The 17351-nt window shown below is 34.9% G+C and overlaps 2 protein-coding genes and 1 long non-coding RNA gene across 3 annotated transcripts; all 3 read left to right on the forward strand.

Annotated features, from left to right (window-relative positions):
* The first annotated feature begins 7452 nt into the window (after positions 1–7452).
* LOC110671051 (uncharacterized) lies at positions 7453–11086 on the forward strand. The gene is made up of 2 exons (XR_002498009.2): positions 7453–8190; positions 8288–11086. It is a non-coding gene; the product is annotated as an uncharacterized LOC110671051 (long non-coding RNA).
* Positions 11087–12540: 1454 nt separating this feature from the next.
* Positions 12541–13319, forward strand: LOC110671092 (uncharacterized). The gene has a single exon (XM_021833470.2). It carries the CDS (start codon positions 12850–12852, stop codon positions 13150–13152), a length of 303 nt encoding a protein of 100 aa, XP_021689162.1. The 5' UTR covers positions 12541–12849; the 3' UTR covers positions 13153–13319.
* A 2436-nt stretch (positions 13320–15755) lies between these two features.
* LOC110671068 (uncharacterized) lies at positions 15756–17306 on the forward strand. Its single transcript, XM_021833441.2, has 3 exons — positions 15756–16443; positions 16557–16706; positions 16850–17306. The coding sequence occupies exons 1-3, from the start codon at positions 15823–15825 to the stop codon at positions 17135–17137; spliced, it is 1059 nt and encodes a 352-aa protein (XP_021689133.2). The 5' UTR covers positions 15756–15822; the 3' UTR covers positions 17138–17306.
* The last annotated feature ends 45 nt before the right edge of the window (positions 17307–17351 follow it).

Here is a 17351-nt window from a genome sequence, read left to right on the forward strand (position 1 = left end):
GTAAAAAATCCTCAGTGTCGTCTCCATCACTCAAATGCCAATCTTTCCTCCTAAAAACTCAGTTGCTCATATTCAGCACCAAAGATCCTCCAAATAGCTAAAAAGGCAACCATCCAAAACGCATCAGAGCAAGCTCGGAGAATCTTCTCTTCTAAACACATCCTAAGGATCTCAATGCAGATTATTGGAGCAAGCTGAAGCCAATAGAGTTGAAAAATTCAAAGTAGCTAATCCTGGATGAATAGCATAGCAGCGGGAAAGTTGCATATTTAACTAAAAATTGTTAGAGTAGTTGCTAACACATGTTTTGTTACTCACTAATCAATTAGCATAACTAATTTTTGATGTAAAGATATTCTATAAATAGTGAGCCAATCAATAAGAAGAAGTAGATTTTCAGCTTCCATTTTTCAGTGTTTGTCATTTTGTTATGGTATCAGAGCTCATTATTTGCTGCGTCTTTATTATTCATTTTTCTTGCTCACTTTTCTGATTGCTTCTTGGCAAAATAATTTTTCACCATGACTACTACAAATCAAACACCAGATCATTTGACGAATCCTTCGAATCCATACTTTCTTTATCCTAATGAGAATCCAGCAATTGTTCTTATATCTCCAGTTCTTGTTGGATCTAATTATCATTCATGGTCGAGAGCCATGATTATGGCTCTTCAATCCAAGAATAAAGTCAGATTCATCGATGGATCTCTCAGGAAGCCAATTAGTACAGATCATATGTTTGTGGTTTGGGAGAGAAGTAACACTGTGGTTCTTTCTTGGATTATGCATTCTTTGTCTACATCAATAGCTCAGAGTATTTTGTGGATTGAGTTAGCGGCTGAAGTGTGGAAGGATCTCAAAGATAGGTTCTCTCAAGGAGACATTTTTTGGATTTCAGATTTGCAAGAGCAAATTTATGGTTTTAAGCAAGGTGAACTTTTGGTAACTAATTATTTCACGCAATTGAAGATTTTATAGGATGAATTAGAGAATTTCAGGCCTATTCCTTCTTGTACTTGCATAACTCCTTGTAGTTGTGGTGCTCTTGTTACTGTGAAAGCCTATAGATAGAATGATTATGTCATTAGGTTTTTGAAGGGATTAAATGAACAATATGATCATGTAAAATCTCAGATTATGCTCACCATCAATTAATAAGGTTTTCTCATTGGTAGTATAGCAGGAGAGGCAGTTATTCCCTACAATTCTTGATTCGAAAATTTTAGTTAGCAAATCTGCTACTCAAGGCAGTAATAAGAGTTTTTCTTATGGGAGAGGTTTCAGTGATGGAAGAAAGAGATTTAGTGCCCAGAATAATAACAAAGTGTGTACATATTGTGGCAAACTAAGGCACACTGAGGAAAAATGTTGTAGAAAGCATGGATTCCCGCCTGGATTCAAATTTAGGAATAATTCTATTGCAAATAATGTTGAGGTAGATCTAGATGAGAAACCTGTTGAAACTGTTATGGTTGGTGAAAGCAATAATTCTACAAAGATATTATTCAGCAATATCAACAATTAATGGCTCTTATTCAACAATCTCCTCTTAACAAAGATATTCATTCCACAAATCAAGTCAGTTCCTCCAATTCTTTTAATCCTGGTCCAGGTAATTCTTTTGTCTTTTCTTGTTCAGTTCTTCCTAATCTTTGGCTTCTGGATACAGGAGCTACTGATCATATTTGTTTTTCCATTTCTTATTTTACCACTTATAAGAAAATTAAGCCTATTTCTGTTAAACTTCCAGATGGCAATCATCTTGTTTCACATTTTTCTGGTACAGTTCATTTTTCTTTCTCCTTAGTTCTGCATAATGTTCTCTATATTCCTCAATTCAAATTCAATTTAATATTTGTCAGCAAGCTTACTTCTTCTTTACCTTGTGAACTCATTTTTCGTCATGACCAATGTTCCATACAGAATTTGAGTACCTTGAGGAAGATTGGTTTAGCTAAATTTCGTGGAGGCTTGTATGCGCTAATAAATCCTGCATAACCTTCTCCTAATGTCATGTCCTTTGTCAACGTTTTTTCAGCTACTTCAGTCTCGGCAGACTTCAATCTCTGGCACTATTGTTTTGGTCATCCATCCACAGCAAGATTAGCTTCAATTCAGGACTTATATTCTAATGTTTCTTTTTCTTCTAGTCATGTATGTGAAATATGCCATTTTGCTAAACAAAAGAAGCTGTCCTTTCCAGTTAGTCATTCTTATTTTCAAGTTATTTTTGGCCTCATTCATATGGATATCTGGGATCCGTATTCTGTAACTGGTATCCATGGTCATAAGTACTTTCTTACAATTGTAGATGATTTTTCACGATATACTTGGATTTTTCTCATAAACAATAAATCTGAAGTTCAGTAGCTTGTTCAATCTTTTGCTATATTTGTTGATACCCAATTTTTTGCCAAAATTAAAACAATCAGAAGTGACAATGGATTAGAGTTTTCCATGCCAAAATTTTATGCTTCTAGAGATATTCTTCATCAAACAACTTGCGTTGAGATGCCACAGCAAAACGCTATTGCTGAACGCAAACATTAGCACATCCTTTCTGTTGCACGAGCCCTTTTATTCCAGGTTAAACTTCCCAAAATTTTATGGACATATGTTGTATCTCATTCAGTGTATCTCATTAATAAATTACCAACTCCCTTACTTGATAATAGAACTCCTTATGAAAAGTTACATAACTATGTTCCTGATATTTCCAATCTTTGAGTGTTTGGATCTTTGTGTTTTGCTAGTACACTTGTTGCTCACAGATCGAAGTTCGATGCACAAGCACGAAAATGTTTATTTCTAGGCTATAAGCATGGGACAAAAGGTTACATTCTTTTTAATCTAAACACTAGGGAAATCTTCTTGTCTCGTAATGTTTAATTCTATGAGTCCGTGTTTCCTTACTCTAATTCTTCTAATCCTGTTTCTATTTCTTTACCTCAAAATGTCACAATTCTTGATTCTGATTTCAATCCTTCTATAACTAATTCTTCCGTTCCTGTTTCTCATAATTCTAATTCCCAACATACTTCTGAATCTCTTCCTACACGTCACTCCACTAGAGTTCGTAAACCTCCATCCTACTTACAAGCATATCATTGTAATCTCTCCAGTTCTTATTCCTCCAAAACTCTTTATCCTTTATCTATTGTCTTATCCTATCATCGCTTGTCTCCATCATATAAACATTTTATTCTTAATTCTTCTGTTATTAAGGCACCTCGCACATATAATCAAGCCATAAAACATGCTTGTTGGAAGGATGCCATGCTTTTTGAGATTCAAGCTTTAGAGTAGAACCAGACTTGGGAACTAGTTGATCTCCCACCTGGCAAGAAGCCCATTGGCTATAAGTGGGTATATAAGATCAAACTAAAGGCTGATGGATCTATCGAGTGTTATAAAGCTCTCTTGGTAGCGAAGGGATATACATAGACTGAGGGTATTGATTTTTTCGACACCTTCTCACCCGTAGCTAAGATGACAACAGTGAAATTGTTATTGGCAATTTTTGTTGCACAAGACTAGTGTCTCCACCAATTAGATGTGAATAACACTTATTTGCATGGTGACTTACATGAGGAAGTCTATATGAACTTGCCACTTGGTTTTCAGTCTTTTACTCCTAATAAAGTATGCAAATTATTGAAAAGTTTATATGGTTTAAAACAGGCTGGTCAACAATGGTTTTCTAAGCTATCTACTACCTTATTGTCTATTGGCTATGCTCAGTCCAAGTTTGATAATTCATTGTTCCTAAAGCACACTAATTCTTCCTTTACAGCCCTCTTGGTTTATGTAGATGATGTAATTTTGGCAGGGAATGATATGACTGAAATTGCTTCTGTAAAGAGTTTTCTTAATCAGACTTTTCGCATCAAAGATCTGGGCACATTAAAGTTTTTCCTTGGCTTAGAAATAGCTAGAAATTCTAAAGGCATGGTGATTAATCAACGCAAGTATGCTTTAGAAATTCTTTCAGATGCCAGATATCTTGCTTCCAAACCTGTTTCGACACCAATGGATAGTTCTTTGAAATTAAGCAAAATTGGTGGTACTCTTCTTTCTGATGTTGCTTCCTACAGGCGATTGATTGGTAGACTCTTATATCTCACCACCACATGACCTGATCTTACTTATGCTGTCCAATAGCTAAGCCAATATCTTGCTGCCCCAACTGATAATCATTTAAAGGATGCCCATCGTGTTTTGCGATATATTAAAAAGTCTCCAGGCCTTGGTTTATTTTTCCCTGCTAACTCTCAACTCCAATTGAAATACTTTGTTGATTCTGATTGGGCAGGGTGTCCTGATACAAGGCGATCAGTTACGGGTTTTAGTGTTTTTTTGGGAATCTCTTTAGCTTCTTGGAAATCTAAGAAGCAAACAACTGTTTCGCGCTCCTCTTCAGAAGCTGAATATAGGGCTCTCGCAGCAGTGACTTGTGAAATCCAGTGGCTAACGTATTTACATGCAGATTTTCAATGTCTTTTAAGCAACCTGCCTTGGTGTATTGTGATAATAAGTCCGCTTGGCATATAGTTGCGAATCCCATCTTTCATGAGCGTTCGAAACACATTGAATTGGGTTGTCATTTGGTTCGTGAAAAGCTTCAGCAAGGTCTTATTAAGTTGCTTCTTATTTCTACTTCAGCACAGATAGCTGATATCTTCACTACGCCCTTGACACCTGCTCCTTTCCTGACTTTACAACACAAGCTAGGAATGCTTGATATTCATTCTCCAGCTTGCGGGAGGGTATTGGAGCAAGCTGAAGCCAATAGAGTTGAAAAATTCAAAGTAGCTAATCCTGGATGAATAGCATAGCAGCGGGAAAGTTGTATATTTAACTAAAAGTTGTTAGAGTAGTTGCTAACACGTGTTTTGTTACTCACTAATCAGTTAGCATGACTAATTTTTTATGTAAAGATATTCTATAAATAGTGAGCCAATCAATAAGAAGAAGTAGATTTTCAGCTTCCATTTTTCAGTGCTTGTCATTTTTTTACATATTAAACAGAGTGAAAGCACATCAGAAAATCGATTGGTTGCATAAGATCAATAAGCATAGAGGTCAAAAAGACTATGGTATTCTTTGGCGTTCCAATCGCGCCTCCCTGGCCAGCCTTCCGGATTGCACCTTGCGATCCACCATCATCGTTCCCCCTTACCCCTCAAAACATGCACCACTGAAATTGACTGCAACCTACAAGCACGACCCACACAGAAACAAGAATAGGACAAGATATCGTAAAAGCAGCTCAAGAGAAGAGACACAGGAGTTTAAACATGCAAATTTCAAAGATCCTCTTCCATTAATGCTTGATCTGCAGCAAAAGAACATCATTATTTATACCCAAACCAACTTCGCCCAAAAGAGAGGAAGGAACCCACTTTCAGGAACGAGGGATGACACCTCAATAAAATTAGCAGGCAAAGCAAATAACAATTAAGTTTTAATTTCAGACTAGTTGGAATTAGTTATGTGATTTTTTTTTTTAACCATTCTAACCAAAGGCAACAAAATTTTCCAACAAATGATTTGAAGTTCGAGACACATTCTAGCTAGTAGCTACTATTCTTCTGATAATTAAACCTTTTAATTTCCAGTGGTTTCTTGTCCAAAAAATTTGTTCGGTGATAGAGAAATGCTACAAAAGAAGGCAGTTAAAGCTTTTGAGTAATAAGTTGCGAAGGAATAATTAAGCCTTCATCATTACCTTTATCATCTTCTCTGTGGCAATTTTTTGGGGTTATTATATTCTTATGCTTTAATATAAGACAATGACAATGATTTTTTATCATGACGACAAACAGAAGCAAATTGGAGAGCAAAATGGTGATTGATTAATGGTTTTTTTTTTTTGGCTATAAAGGATGAAGCAACACTGCAGCAATAAGCATACAAATTTATACTTGCTAATTATATCCTTATGGTGATGGTAGGGAGTGTTTTAGGCTAGAAATTAAGTTGGAGTTGCAAGTTCTAAATGATTGGTAGGAGTAGGAGGGAAAGAATCCCTAGTTGGAAGGTAATTAAGAGCAAGAGAATGCATGTGGGATACCATGTGAAGGGCATTAAATTTTTAACAAACTCAACCTCCCCACTAAATTTTTGACATAATCCTCCATATGATAACAGAGGAACCAAACAAAATCCTTCTTGTGAGGAATCATTGAATGATTATGCATAAGAAGCTAAGAAACATACAGTTAAAATAAGATAGGCTAACTAATCTCCATTAATGGAACCACAAGATAATGCCATAAGATTCACCAGACAAAGAATAAAAACAAGGTGAATTTGTTGTTTCTTTTGACTTACATATCTTCAAATTAATGGATTGGCTAAGGCATCAACTCTTAAGCCAAGTTTGTAAGCTGAGAATCAAGAACCCATATGTAATAAAATAATAGCTTTAGTAACTATTAACCAAGTTCTTGTGTGTAAATGAGATTGAAGGAGTCATGGAAAAGAGTTATATTTTGTTACATGGCTCATTTAATATTTTGGTGTGTAATAGAAAAAAAAAAGAGTAAGTGAAACGGAAATAAATTATCATCAGGATCTTGCAACTTCATTCAGCTTCCTTATTAATTTCATTCATTGAAAATCTTCATACAATTGGAAATCTCGAAAACCAATTTGATTGTTTTGGCATACCAAAAATGGAAAGATAAACCGAACTCCAAAATTAATGAGTTACACACTTTGATTTTGGTAAAGATTTATCCTTGCGTTCACACAACATATAATTTTTCTAGCACATCATTCTGTATATGGATCAACTTGTGAATCCTGGAACACATTGATAGGAAGCACCATTGTGGCCACTGAAATTGCCTAATATCTACCGGACAAGTCCTTGCTCACTTGGGTGCATGAATATGACCAGACTAAAACTTGTCCAACACTTGAAAGTCTGTTGTATTTGATAGTCCTCAAGCCTAGCAACCCACAGAATTGTCCATGGCTTGTCTGTGGACCTATGCATGTATCAGTAGTATACAACTGACTGCAGTTTTGGATTTCCATTTGGGAGTGCTATAGGAAACTTAATTTAAATAATGAATATATATGTAATTAGGGTCTAAATCTACTAAATCATCCACCTATAATCCACAATCCTAATACTGATAGAACTGAAACTTTGATTAATTTATAATAATTGTAATTCATGGAGGTGGGTGTGTTGCATGCTATGTATTTGCCCCCATGTTTAGATTAATGGCTGCTGGACGGGAAAACCAGCAGAAAAAAAAAAAAAAAAAAAAAAAATATATATATATATATATATATATATATATATATATATATATATATATAATTGTAAAAGTGGGCCACGCTAGTAACATTTATGTGTCTCAAAAATATCAATTCAAATGCATGATCAATAGTAACTTCTCTAGATTCTTTTTGTACTTTTTTTGGCTCATTATTCCAGCTCTTGTTAATGTATTGCTTGAAGCTTGAAGAGTGAAGCATGTGGTTCTTCATTATTGAATTGACATGAAATTTAGGAGTGCAAGCATTAATTTGTGTGCATCACATAAGCCTTTGCAATCATTGATTTATTGACAGGATGAGTGTTTCCAATTAAATTATGATTGACTTTGCTAATCCCAATTAACTCTTAGGCTTTTCCCTACGAGACAATTAAGGTGGTAGATAATCAACATTAGATTAGATAGTCTAGTTATTTTTCTTTTTACTCTTGAGAATGTAATGATTACTGTTCTGACGAGGAAATGTGCATGTGGACGATGATCTTTTAATTTATTAATGAAGAATGAAATTATTCAAAAGCTTAATTATTGAATTAAAGATGATTACATGTACTTGACAATATTTATTTTCTGGATATTGATGCTGTAAAATTACTAATTATTTACTTTATACCCCTTTAATGGTTTGCTTTGGAAGGAAGGATCGATCATGAAAATTAATTCCCATTAAAATTATGACAAGAGTTATATTACAGCAATTTGATTAGTTTCAAATATTGATAATGGCTTTTATAGAAAACTCAAAATGTTGATTTGTTATTGAAAACTCATTTTTTTACGTGCTCAAGCTTCGTCTAGAAAGAGAGCTAATAAAGTGGAGGCGCTTCATGATGGGGCGTGCATTTGGATTTCTGATATGACAGGGTTGAGTAATTTGATTGCTGGGTCAATAGGTGACTATTATCCTATTTTAAATTGTATTAGGCAAAAAGTTTCTCTGAAGGATAATGCGTGGTTGTTAACTCCTTTTCATCCGGATGAGTTTTGTAGGGCAGTGTTTCAAATGCATCCGGATAAGTCTCCAGGACCAGATGGTATGAATCCAACGTTTTTTCAAAAGTTTTGGCATCTTATTTGCGATGATGTGGCCAATTCTATTACTTAGTTGAATAGAGGTGAGTTTCCTAAGTAGTTAAATGATACTATTATTGTGCTAATTCCCAAATGTGAGCCTCCGACCACTCTTAAGGATTTAAGGCTCATTTCTTTATGTAATATTTTGTATAAGATTATCTCTAAGTTGTTGGCCAATAGATTGAAAGTTCTTCTTCCTGCTATTATCTCTCCTACTTAGTCTGCTTTTGTGCTAGGGAGATTAATAACAGATAAAGTTATGGTTGTTTTTGAGGTTATGCATCATATGAAAAGGAAGACGAGAGGTCGAAAAGGTGAAGTGGTGCTGAAAATTGACATTAGTAAAGTATATGCCAGAGTAGATTGGAACTACCTTGGTTATGTGCTATTGAAATTGGGTTTTGATGCTAAGTGGGTTAAGTTAGTTATGTTGTGTGTGACTTCTGTGAAGTATTCAGTTTTGCTGAATGGTAATGAAATTGATCTTATCTTTCCTAAGAGGGGATTGAGACAAGGGGATTCTCTCTCCCATATCTTTTTATTTTGTGTGCTAAAGGATTAACGAGTTTGCTTCAAATAGTGGAGGTTAGGGTCAATATTCATGGGAGCAAGATTTTTAGGGGCAACCCTAGTATAACTCATTTGTTGTTTGTAGATGATGGTTTCTTTTTTGTTCGAGCCAATAGTAGGGAGTGCTCTAGTTTGAAACAAATTTTGCTCACTTATGAGAATGCCTTAGGTCAGGCTATAAATTTTCAGAAGTCGGGTGTATTTTTTAGTGCTAATGTTTCTTAAGATCAGAGAGAGGAGGTCCATAGTATTCTGGTGTATCTAATCTCTTGATCATGGGATATACTTGGGTTTATCTTCTTTGGTTGTTAAAAGTAAGAAACAGGATTTTGGGTTCTTGGGGGATAGGTTATGGAAGCGTTTACAAGGATGGAAGGGGAAGATCCTTTCTCGGGCAGGGAAGGAAATTTTATTGAAGGCAGTTGCTTAAGCAATTCCCGCATATTGTATGAATGTGTTTCATATTCCTGTGTCTCTCTGCGAAGAGTTACAGAATATGATAAATTCTTTTTGGTCGGGTTCAAAGCAGAACGGGTAGCGTAATATCCATTGGTTTTCTTGTGATAGGCCATGTGTTCATAAGGTGGATGGCGGAATGGGTTTTCAAAACCTCCATAGTTTCAATCTAGCTATGCTTGGTAAGCAAGGGTAGAGAATTCTTTCAAATCCTAACACTCTCCTTAGTAGGGTCTACAAAGCTAAATATTTCCCTAGAGTTGATTTTCTAAATGCTAAAAAGGGCTGTAATCCCAGTTATATATGGAAGAGTGTTCTGCTTGCTCAAGAGTTGCTTAGAAGGTGTATTTAATTGAGCGCTGGAAATGATAGGAGTATAAGGGTTTGGGATGATCCTTGAATTCCAAATAATGCTAATTTCTTAGTAGAATCTCTTAGGATTTATGGTAGGGAAGATCTTCGTGTTCATGAGTTAATTGTTACTTCTAGCCATTGTTGGGATATTCCTAAATTACATGCTTTTTTATTACCTTCGGATGTGAATAAAAATTGTTAATATTCCTTTGAGCATTAGAGGTTCTATGGACAAACGTATGTGGCATTTTTCTAAAGATGGTATTCATTCAGTAAAGATAGGATATAATTTGTCCTACTATACTGATATGATACCTATTTCTAATGGTTTTGTTGGGCATTGGAAGGTGGTGTGGAAATTAGATGTTCCACCAAAGATAAAAAATTTTCTTTAGTGGGCTATGAGGGAAATTCTTCTTACTAAGCAGTGTTTGTCTAGAAAGGGCATTGAAGTGTCGGGTGGGTGTTTAATTTGGAAGGACTTTGAGGATCTTCTGCATGTGTTTGTCAATTGTTCTAAACTCATGATTGTTGGAACATTTATATTGTTTTTGATCATTCTATTTCCAACTTCACTGAATTTTTTTCTAATATTCTTGAGTCTCATGATGATGATACAGTAACATTTGTCAGTGCTGTCTTGTGGAACTTATGGAATAGTAGAAATGTTTTGTTATGGAATGTTAAGGATCGATCGCCTGAGGGGATTGTATCTTTAGCTCATAGTTTCCTAGTGCAATGGCGGGCAGTGCATGGTGCTCTAACCTTGCAGTCCTCTTGTGGCAATGATGATGAAGGGGTGCTGTGTTGGGAGAAGCTGAGAATGGGTGGAGTAAAATGCAATATTGATGCCGCTGTTTTAAGGCAAGAAGGTAAAACATCTTATGGGGCAAGTTTAAGGGATGAGAATGGATCTTTTGTTGCAAGTTACTCTAGTTTCTTCTTGGATTGTTGTTGGCCTAGGGAGACAGAAGTAATCGGGCTGCGTGAAGTTCTTTCTTAGTTGATATCCCATTGTTGTAATGAAGTTAATTTAGAGACTGATGCAAAGGAAGTTTTTATGCTTTAAATTGTCATGGGTCTAATCTCACAGAGTTTGGTCAAATTATTGAGGATGTCAGTTTATTTTGAGACAAATTCAGAATATGTCTCTTATAGGTACTGCCAGAGACAAGATAATAAGGTTGCTCACTCTCTTGTTAGGGTGGCTCTATTTCATGCTAGTCCAAATATTTGGGAGAAGTATCAGAGCTCTTTAATTTCTGCTCTTGTATATGATGTTTCTCCAGGTTGTAGTGGGGCGGCCTGAATTTAATTTTGGATCTTCTATGCTAAGTTTTTCGTGATTTTAATAAAATAACTTTTATTTAAAAAAATAATCAATTAAATATAACTTAATTAATCTCTTATTTTTGTGCAAAATAGAAATTCAAATATTAATATCTACATAATATTAATTCTTGGCTAAATATAAAAGACATAAGATATATAATAAATTCATTTATTAAATATATGAGTTCCATATACTTATATTTTAAATACATGAAGAACCAAACTTAAGAAAAATCCATTTACTATTGTAAAAATCTTAATTAATCTGACTGTTTTTTTCTCTTGTAGTAAATTAAGCTAAATCTATCTTAGTCTCTATGAGTCCAAAATGGAGACTCCTAAAGCTAAATGAAGTCAAGATGATTGTAAACTACAATGCAAGTGAAAGCAACCTTGTAGTATGGGCAGAAAGTAAACCTCGCTAAACCAACCATAAAATTAAAATGTGGAAAATCTAAGAGCAATCCTCTAATAATTGATTGCTTCCCTTTCAATAGTGATGCTAAGGCAAAGTCAGCATCCCGTCATGTTTAAAGAAGAATTGGAAAAATTTTTCCAAATCACCATAGATAAATCATTATTGTTAAGTTGCCATCTTGCATGTAATATATGCGTGATGTGATTGCCTAAAACAACAAAGCATTACATATGAAATCTTGACTAAATCACATGAGAATACCTTCCCATTGGAAAAAAAATTGTTTGAGCCATTGGCATAATATAATCATGCCAAAAAGTTGTTAGCATTATTTGAAGGCAAGGAGGATATCAAACCTATTGTTCATGTTGTCAACTTTTTTCGTTGTGTCAAATTCAACTGTCTGTGACCAAGAAATTATTTTATATTTCTATGCAATAATACAAACGGGCTTTAAACAAATTTGTATTAAAAAAAAATATTGTAAATTATTAAATTACTAATAATGACAATGTACACGTATATATATTGCTTAACCAAGATTTTTTTTTTTTTAAATTATTAAAGTCAATATGGATTCGCATCCGTTAGATCAATAATTAGCTGTTGAAGTTAAACCACCCCAAAGCTTGCTAGTTGGTAAAGGGAGTATGGTAGTGATGTTAACCTTGTAGACTATTATCCCATCCAAAGTGATGTAGTCAACACAGTCATAGGATTCGAAGAAAGAGGTTGGATTGGAGCCAGCCAAGAGCAAGAGGCTGAGCGTTAGCTAAAACCTTTTGAGCTAGTCATAGCTAACTCAAGCAGTGAAGCCAAACTAAGCTCTATTTAACCGAAAGTAACCGTCGATAAAGGGGGAAAAACTACCCTATAAACTAAAAAGCAAGAACTAACCCACAAGATTGACCATTCAAAAAAATAATTAAATTCCACCTAAATGGTAGAAAGGGCCAACCCGAGGCCCCCGCCCTCCGACCAATCTTGTTTTATTTTCCACTGCTCCATTTCCCTTATAACATGGAGGAAATTATGGCAGCTTCCCCTGCTCCCATCTCTCTCTCTCTCTCTTTCTCTCAATTAATCCCAGCATAAAAGCTCTTTCACAACACCAAACACACACTTATTTCTTGCACCAAAGAACCCCATCCATCACAAGTTAAAGCAAAGAAGAAAAGAAACCCACTTTCTATACTATCTATCATTGCAATCATATCCAACTACAAAATTAAAGCGCCTGTAGTTTTTGACACTTATTGCTCATCGCATCAACGAGTTCCATCCATCCTTCCAAATTTAACCCATAAAAGAGCAAAGAGAAACGGAAAGAAAAAGAAAAAGAGATCATATGGATATTGAATCCGTCAAGTGTGAGTGTTGTGGATTGAAAGAGGATTGCACCCAAGACTATATTAGTGAGGTGAAGGCGAAATTCGATGGGAAATGGCTATGTGGGTTGTGCTCAGAAGCTGTTAGAGATGAAGTTAGCAGAGGTAAAAAGCAGTTTGGAATGGAAGAAGCAGTCAGAGCTCACATGTCATTTTGTGGTAAATTCAATTCCAATCCAGCAGTTCGAGTTGCTGATGGGATGAGGCAGATGCTGAGAAGACGATCAGGAGTCTTGTCTTCTTCACCATCTTCTTCTAAGTAGTACGCTAGATCGGCAGGCACAAAACTCTAATGATCATTGGGAGCGATCTTCATCGCCTGCAATAATATGGATGGCAATTGCTTTTCTTGCCCAAGTATTTTCTTGTCTTGTAATGTACAGGGATTGTCATTTCAAAGGAGGCTTCATCTTAGTTTTGCTTCATTTCACATTTGGTATGCTTTTCTTCTCCATTTCTTGGCTAAAGAGAAAAAATTTTAAGGGAAAATCACAGCTTCATATACATAAACTAGTCAAGTGCCATTCATTGAAAAAAAAGCTTCAACCCTTAATGCAAAAACCTCAGTTTCAGGACTGAGGTTAATTTCTTTTCCTCTCTTGTTAACTCCTTTCTTTTTATTTTATTTCTATTACATTTGTTTTCTCCCATAGAAAACTAACCATGACAAAGACAGCCTAGAAAAATTTGAGATTGCTTTTCTCTTCAAACTTATATATTTTGTCAGAAAATTAAATGCAGAAGTTGGGAATATTTTTTTTTCTTTCTCCCTTTCTTTAATCTTTACAAATAAACAACTAAATTTTCTTGCTAAGCTGAATGACTCTATAATTGGAACTGATTTAAGCATTCTTGTATTTCCAGATCAATTTAGGAATAAATAAAATTACAAATTGTCTGAAAAGTTATAAACAATAACTTGCAGCTTTGTTCGTGAATCTTGATGGCAATAAGATATTTTCCTGCCGGGCAATGTTGGATTTCAAAAATCAAGAAAATCATAAACAAATCTTAACTTTTCCATGTTAAACTACAGCAATAATTAAGGGTCAACTTCCCACTACACCAGAAAGGACTGTTTCAACCTTATGCCATAATGAAATTCAATTATTATAATATTAATTAAAATATAATTTTCTTCCAACTCAACTGTTGGTTATTTATCTAACTTTCCGGGTTTAAAAAAATGGTAGTTCTTGAATCTTGATGAAGGAATAAAAATTGCAAAGACTAACCAAATTAATTATGAACATCAATTAGTCTGTTTACATTAAGACGACTTCTTTTGATGGCAAAAATAAATGAGAGATGGACTAACCATCTCCACATTAGTTAAGATATGAATAAAAAAAAAAAAATTAAAATAAGACTCATGACTTGCTCCATCATCACTGTTTCACATGTGTGTATATATATATATATATATATATATATATATATAAATAATGTTCAATTTCAAGAATCCAAGATTATTTTAATTATCTGTCCTAATAAGCAAGCACCCTTTAGTGGTTGTAAGACCAATTATACGCCAGTAATCATCTTCCACGTGATTAATATTTTTTAGACATATACTAGTCCTTCACACAAGTCAACATTAATCGTCTGCTTAATTAATATTTAATTTTCACTTAATTACTTAATGTAGAGGTTATCGTGTTGGTGTTTGATCTGTACCACCATTAATTTCCTGCAACAACTAGAATCAGATTCCAGAACTTGTGTAAGGCATATAGTTTGAATGCCTGCCTGCGGAGGGAATAAGAACATTTCGTTTTCTTTCCTTCTTTTTCGGACTTTTGGGTCCAAGTTTAATTTGGAACTTGTTATTCTGGTCGTTCATTTTATTTACATGTACGTACGTGAAATTGGCATATGGGCAAGGAATCCATCGAGATAGTGGCCAAGGCCTACTGAATAATTTAAATTCAATTTAATTAAAATAAATGTCAATTAAATCAATGGTCAAAATTCTTTAGTCAAATCAAATTGGATGGATGTCCAAACTTGATGAGCAAATTTAATCAATAATTAAAGAGGAAAAGGCAAAAGGGTGCCCTGCTTTAATAGGACTAAATTAACCAGATGGATGAACCATCGTATTTAAATCCTCTCTCCGCTCATCCCCGCTCTTGGTATGGGCCCTTTCCTATTTCTCATCAGATGCTAGAATCCAGTATGGGTCATCCAAATTATACGAAGAGCCCCACTTCCCAAATGCTTTTTATTCTATGCCTTCATAGAACAAGTGCAATGCAAGTTTTTCACTCTCTTCTTACCAGTAAGAACCTAAAGCAGATTGGCTCAATATTTCACATGTATCATCATCATCAATATTGTATCTTTTCTAGCGTGGACAACAGAATGAATAATGGGTAATTTACAATATAGTCTTTGAGAATAGGCAAAAACTATAATTTCGTCCTTATTTTTTTTAAAATAAAACAATTTAATGATTTTTCAATTTGTTAATAGTTTAGTGTTTTTATTAAATTCAACTCTATTTTGCCATTAGCATGCATTGTTGAATTGAAACAGTAAGAATTAAATTGTTATTAAATTGAAATATTAAGGACTGAGTTGTTATTAATTTTTTTTTGCTCAAAAGTTGTTATTAAATTGAATAGTAAGTACTAAATTGTTATAAAAATTAGAGTTAAATTTAACAGAAGAACTAAACTATGAATAAATAGAAACTCAGGGATTAAATTGTTATATTTTAAAAAAGCAGGGATGAAGTTGTATTTTTACCTAACTTCATGGATTATATTGTAAATTACCCATGAATAATTCGGTCATTTATGGATCTCCCTCGCCACGTCATACGACCGTTGGAGATTCAAATTTTAAACCCCTTGGTCCTCACTCAAACTCTGTTAATCCAATAAAACAGAACAACACAGATGCACACAAACACAAAATAAAAATCAGCCATGAAAGCATACCAAGCAACTGCATCATCCTCAGTGAAATCAAGCACCACCGCCGCCGCGATGGATGAGAGAGATAGCTGTTATTACCCTGGATGCAGAAAAGACACCAACTGCAATTGTGATATTTGCTTAGCGAGCATCAATGCCACCCTTGACCTCATGCCTGTTAGCATCCAGAAATCCTCTCTCACTAAGTTCTCTTCTTCATGTCCTAACGTTGAGGGTACTCCTGTGTATTTCAATCCTTCGATTTTGTCCACACCCCTATCAGATTCTTGTCCCAAAATGGAGTCTCCACTCCTCAAGTCAATTGCAAGATTGAATTTGAGTGACAAGAAAGAGAAGAGAAAGAGAGTCAGGGGTTTTCTCAGTTCTTTTTCAAGGTTGCTTTTGGGATTGAGCTTGCTTTTTGTAGCGGAAATAGGGTTTTCCTGGGGACCTTGTGGGGTTTTAAGTCCTATATTATCTCCCGATATAGTAAGAAACATTGGTAAGAGATCTCAGGTTGGGAAAGATTTGCGTGAGAGACTAAGATTCATTCAGAATGAATTGAAGGGTTTTGTTACGGATGGAAAAGTTTCGAACTGCAGCCATATAAGCTCAATATGGAAAATCAATCAGGTTCTTTAGACCTAGAATCTTAACTTTTTCCAAGTAATTGTGCTTCTTAAATTTAATATCCTTTAAGGCATTTCTTGCTGATTTACAGTCTAATAAATAAAGGTGAATTGCAGGAAGGCCTACTATTGAATTCACAGTGTGAATTGTACAAATCAGCAATGGAGGAGGTGAGTATATGGGGCTGGCCTTGGCAGACTGCTGGACTGCTGAAAATAGGGTTTTCTACACGTTCCTTTACTGTGTTATCAGGCGGAGTTACAGAGGTAAATCCCTGAACTTGTTGCTATGGTCTTCGCTTAATTGTTTCATTGCAAGCAGTTAATGACAATATAAAATCAGTAGATAGTATCTTTATTAATCAAATTCGTGATTCTGGTCTTCTTTGTTTTTAATTTCTGTCCAAAAGTGGTCAAATGGGATGATTGGATACTCAACTATTAAAGCCAACAGTTCGTGGGTTCACAGGAAATGGGGTGCCTCAGTTGTCCAATTAGATCCTAGCACGTGGGTTCTGGAGTATCGACGGAGCTCGATATTGGATTGCACAAGATTGTCTTCAGCGGTAGCTGAGCTCTTCATGTACCAAATGTCCAAAGTGATGAGAAAGATTAATCGAGATTTCTGGTTTTTCTCTGCTTTGGAAGACCGATATAGTGAATATACAGCGGGAGACTATATCAAGATCCCAACTTAAAAGAACTGATAGATATCAAATTCAGTGTCCTTTTCTGATTTCCCTTCTGTTTTTTGTTCTCATTCCTGCAAGACGAAGAATATCTCCATGTCTCTTGTACTTGTGTTCTAAAAAGAAATTGTATATACTGAATGTGCTTTTGCAATAACATTACATGGCTCCTTTTTTCAGTTCTGGAAAATGAACCATCAGTTGGGAACATTAGTTGCCTGGT

This window comes from Hevea brasiliensis, chromosome 15 (assembly GCF_030052815.1).
Source record: "Hevea brasiliensis isolate MT/VB/25A 57/8 chromosome 15, ASM3005281v1, whole genome shotgun sequence".
In the NCBI taxonomy this organism is placed as follows: domain Eukaryota; kingdom Viridiplantae; phylum Streptophyta; class Magnoliopsida; order Malpighiales; family Euphorbiaceae; genus Hevea; species Hevea brasiliensis.

What these genes read in the sequence shown, in the direction of transcription:
- LOC110671092 (XM_021833470.2), top strand. Translation starts at nt 12,850, where the DNA reads ATGGATATTGAATCCGTCAAGTGTGAGTGTTGTGGATTGAAAGAGGAT.
- LOC110671068 (XM_021833441.2), top strand. Translation starts at nt 15,823, where the DNA reads ATGAAAGCATACCAAGCAACTGCATCATCCTCAGTGAAATCAAGCACC. An exon ending in CAATATGGAAAATCAATCAG is followed by an intron (nt 16,444 to 16,556) that starts GTTCTTTAGACC and finishes GGTGAATTGCAG; the next exon opens with GAAGGCCTACTATTGAATTC. An exon ending in TATCAGGCGGAGTTACAGAG is followed by an intron (nt 16,707 to 16,849) that starts GTAAATCCCTGA and finishes TCTGTCCAAAAG; the next exon opens with TGGTCAAATGGGATGATTGG.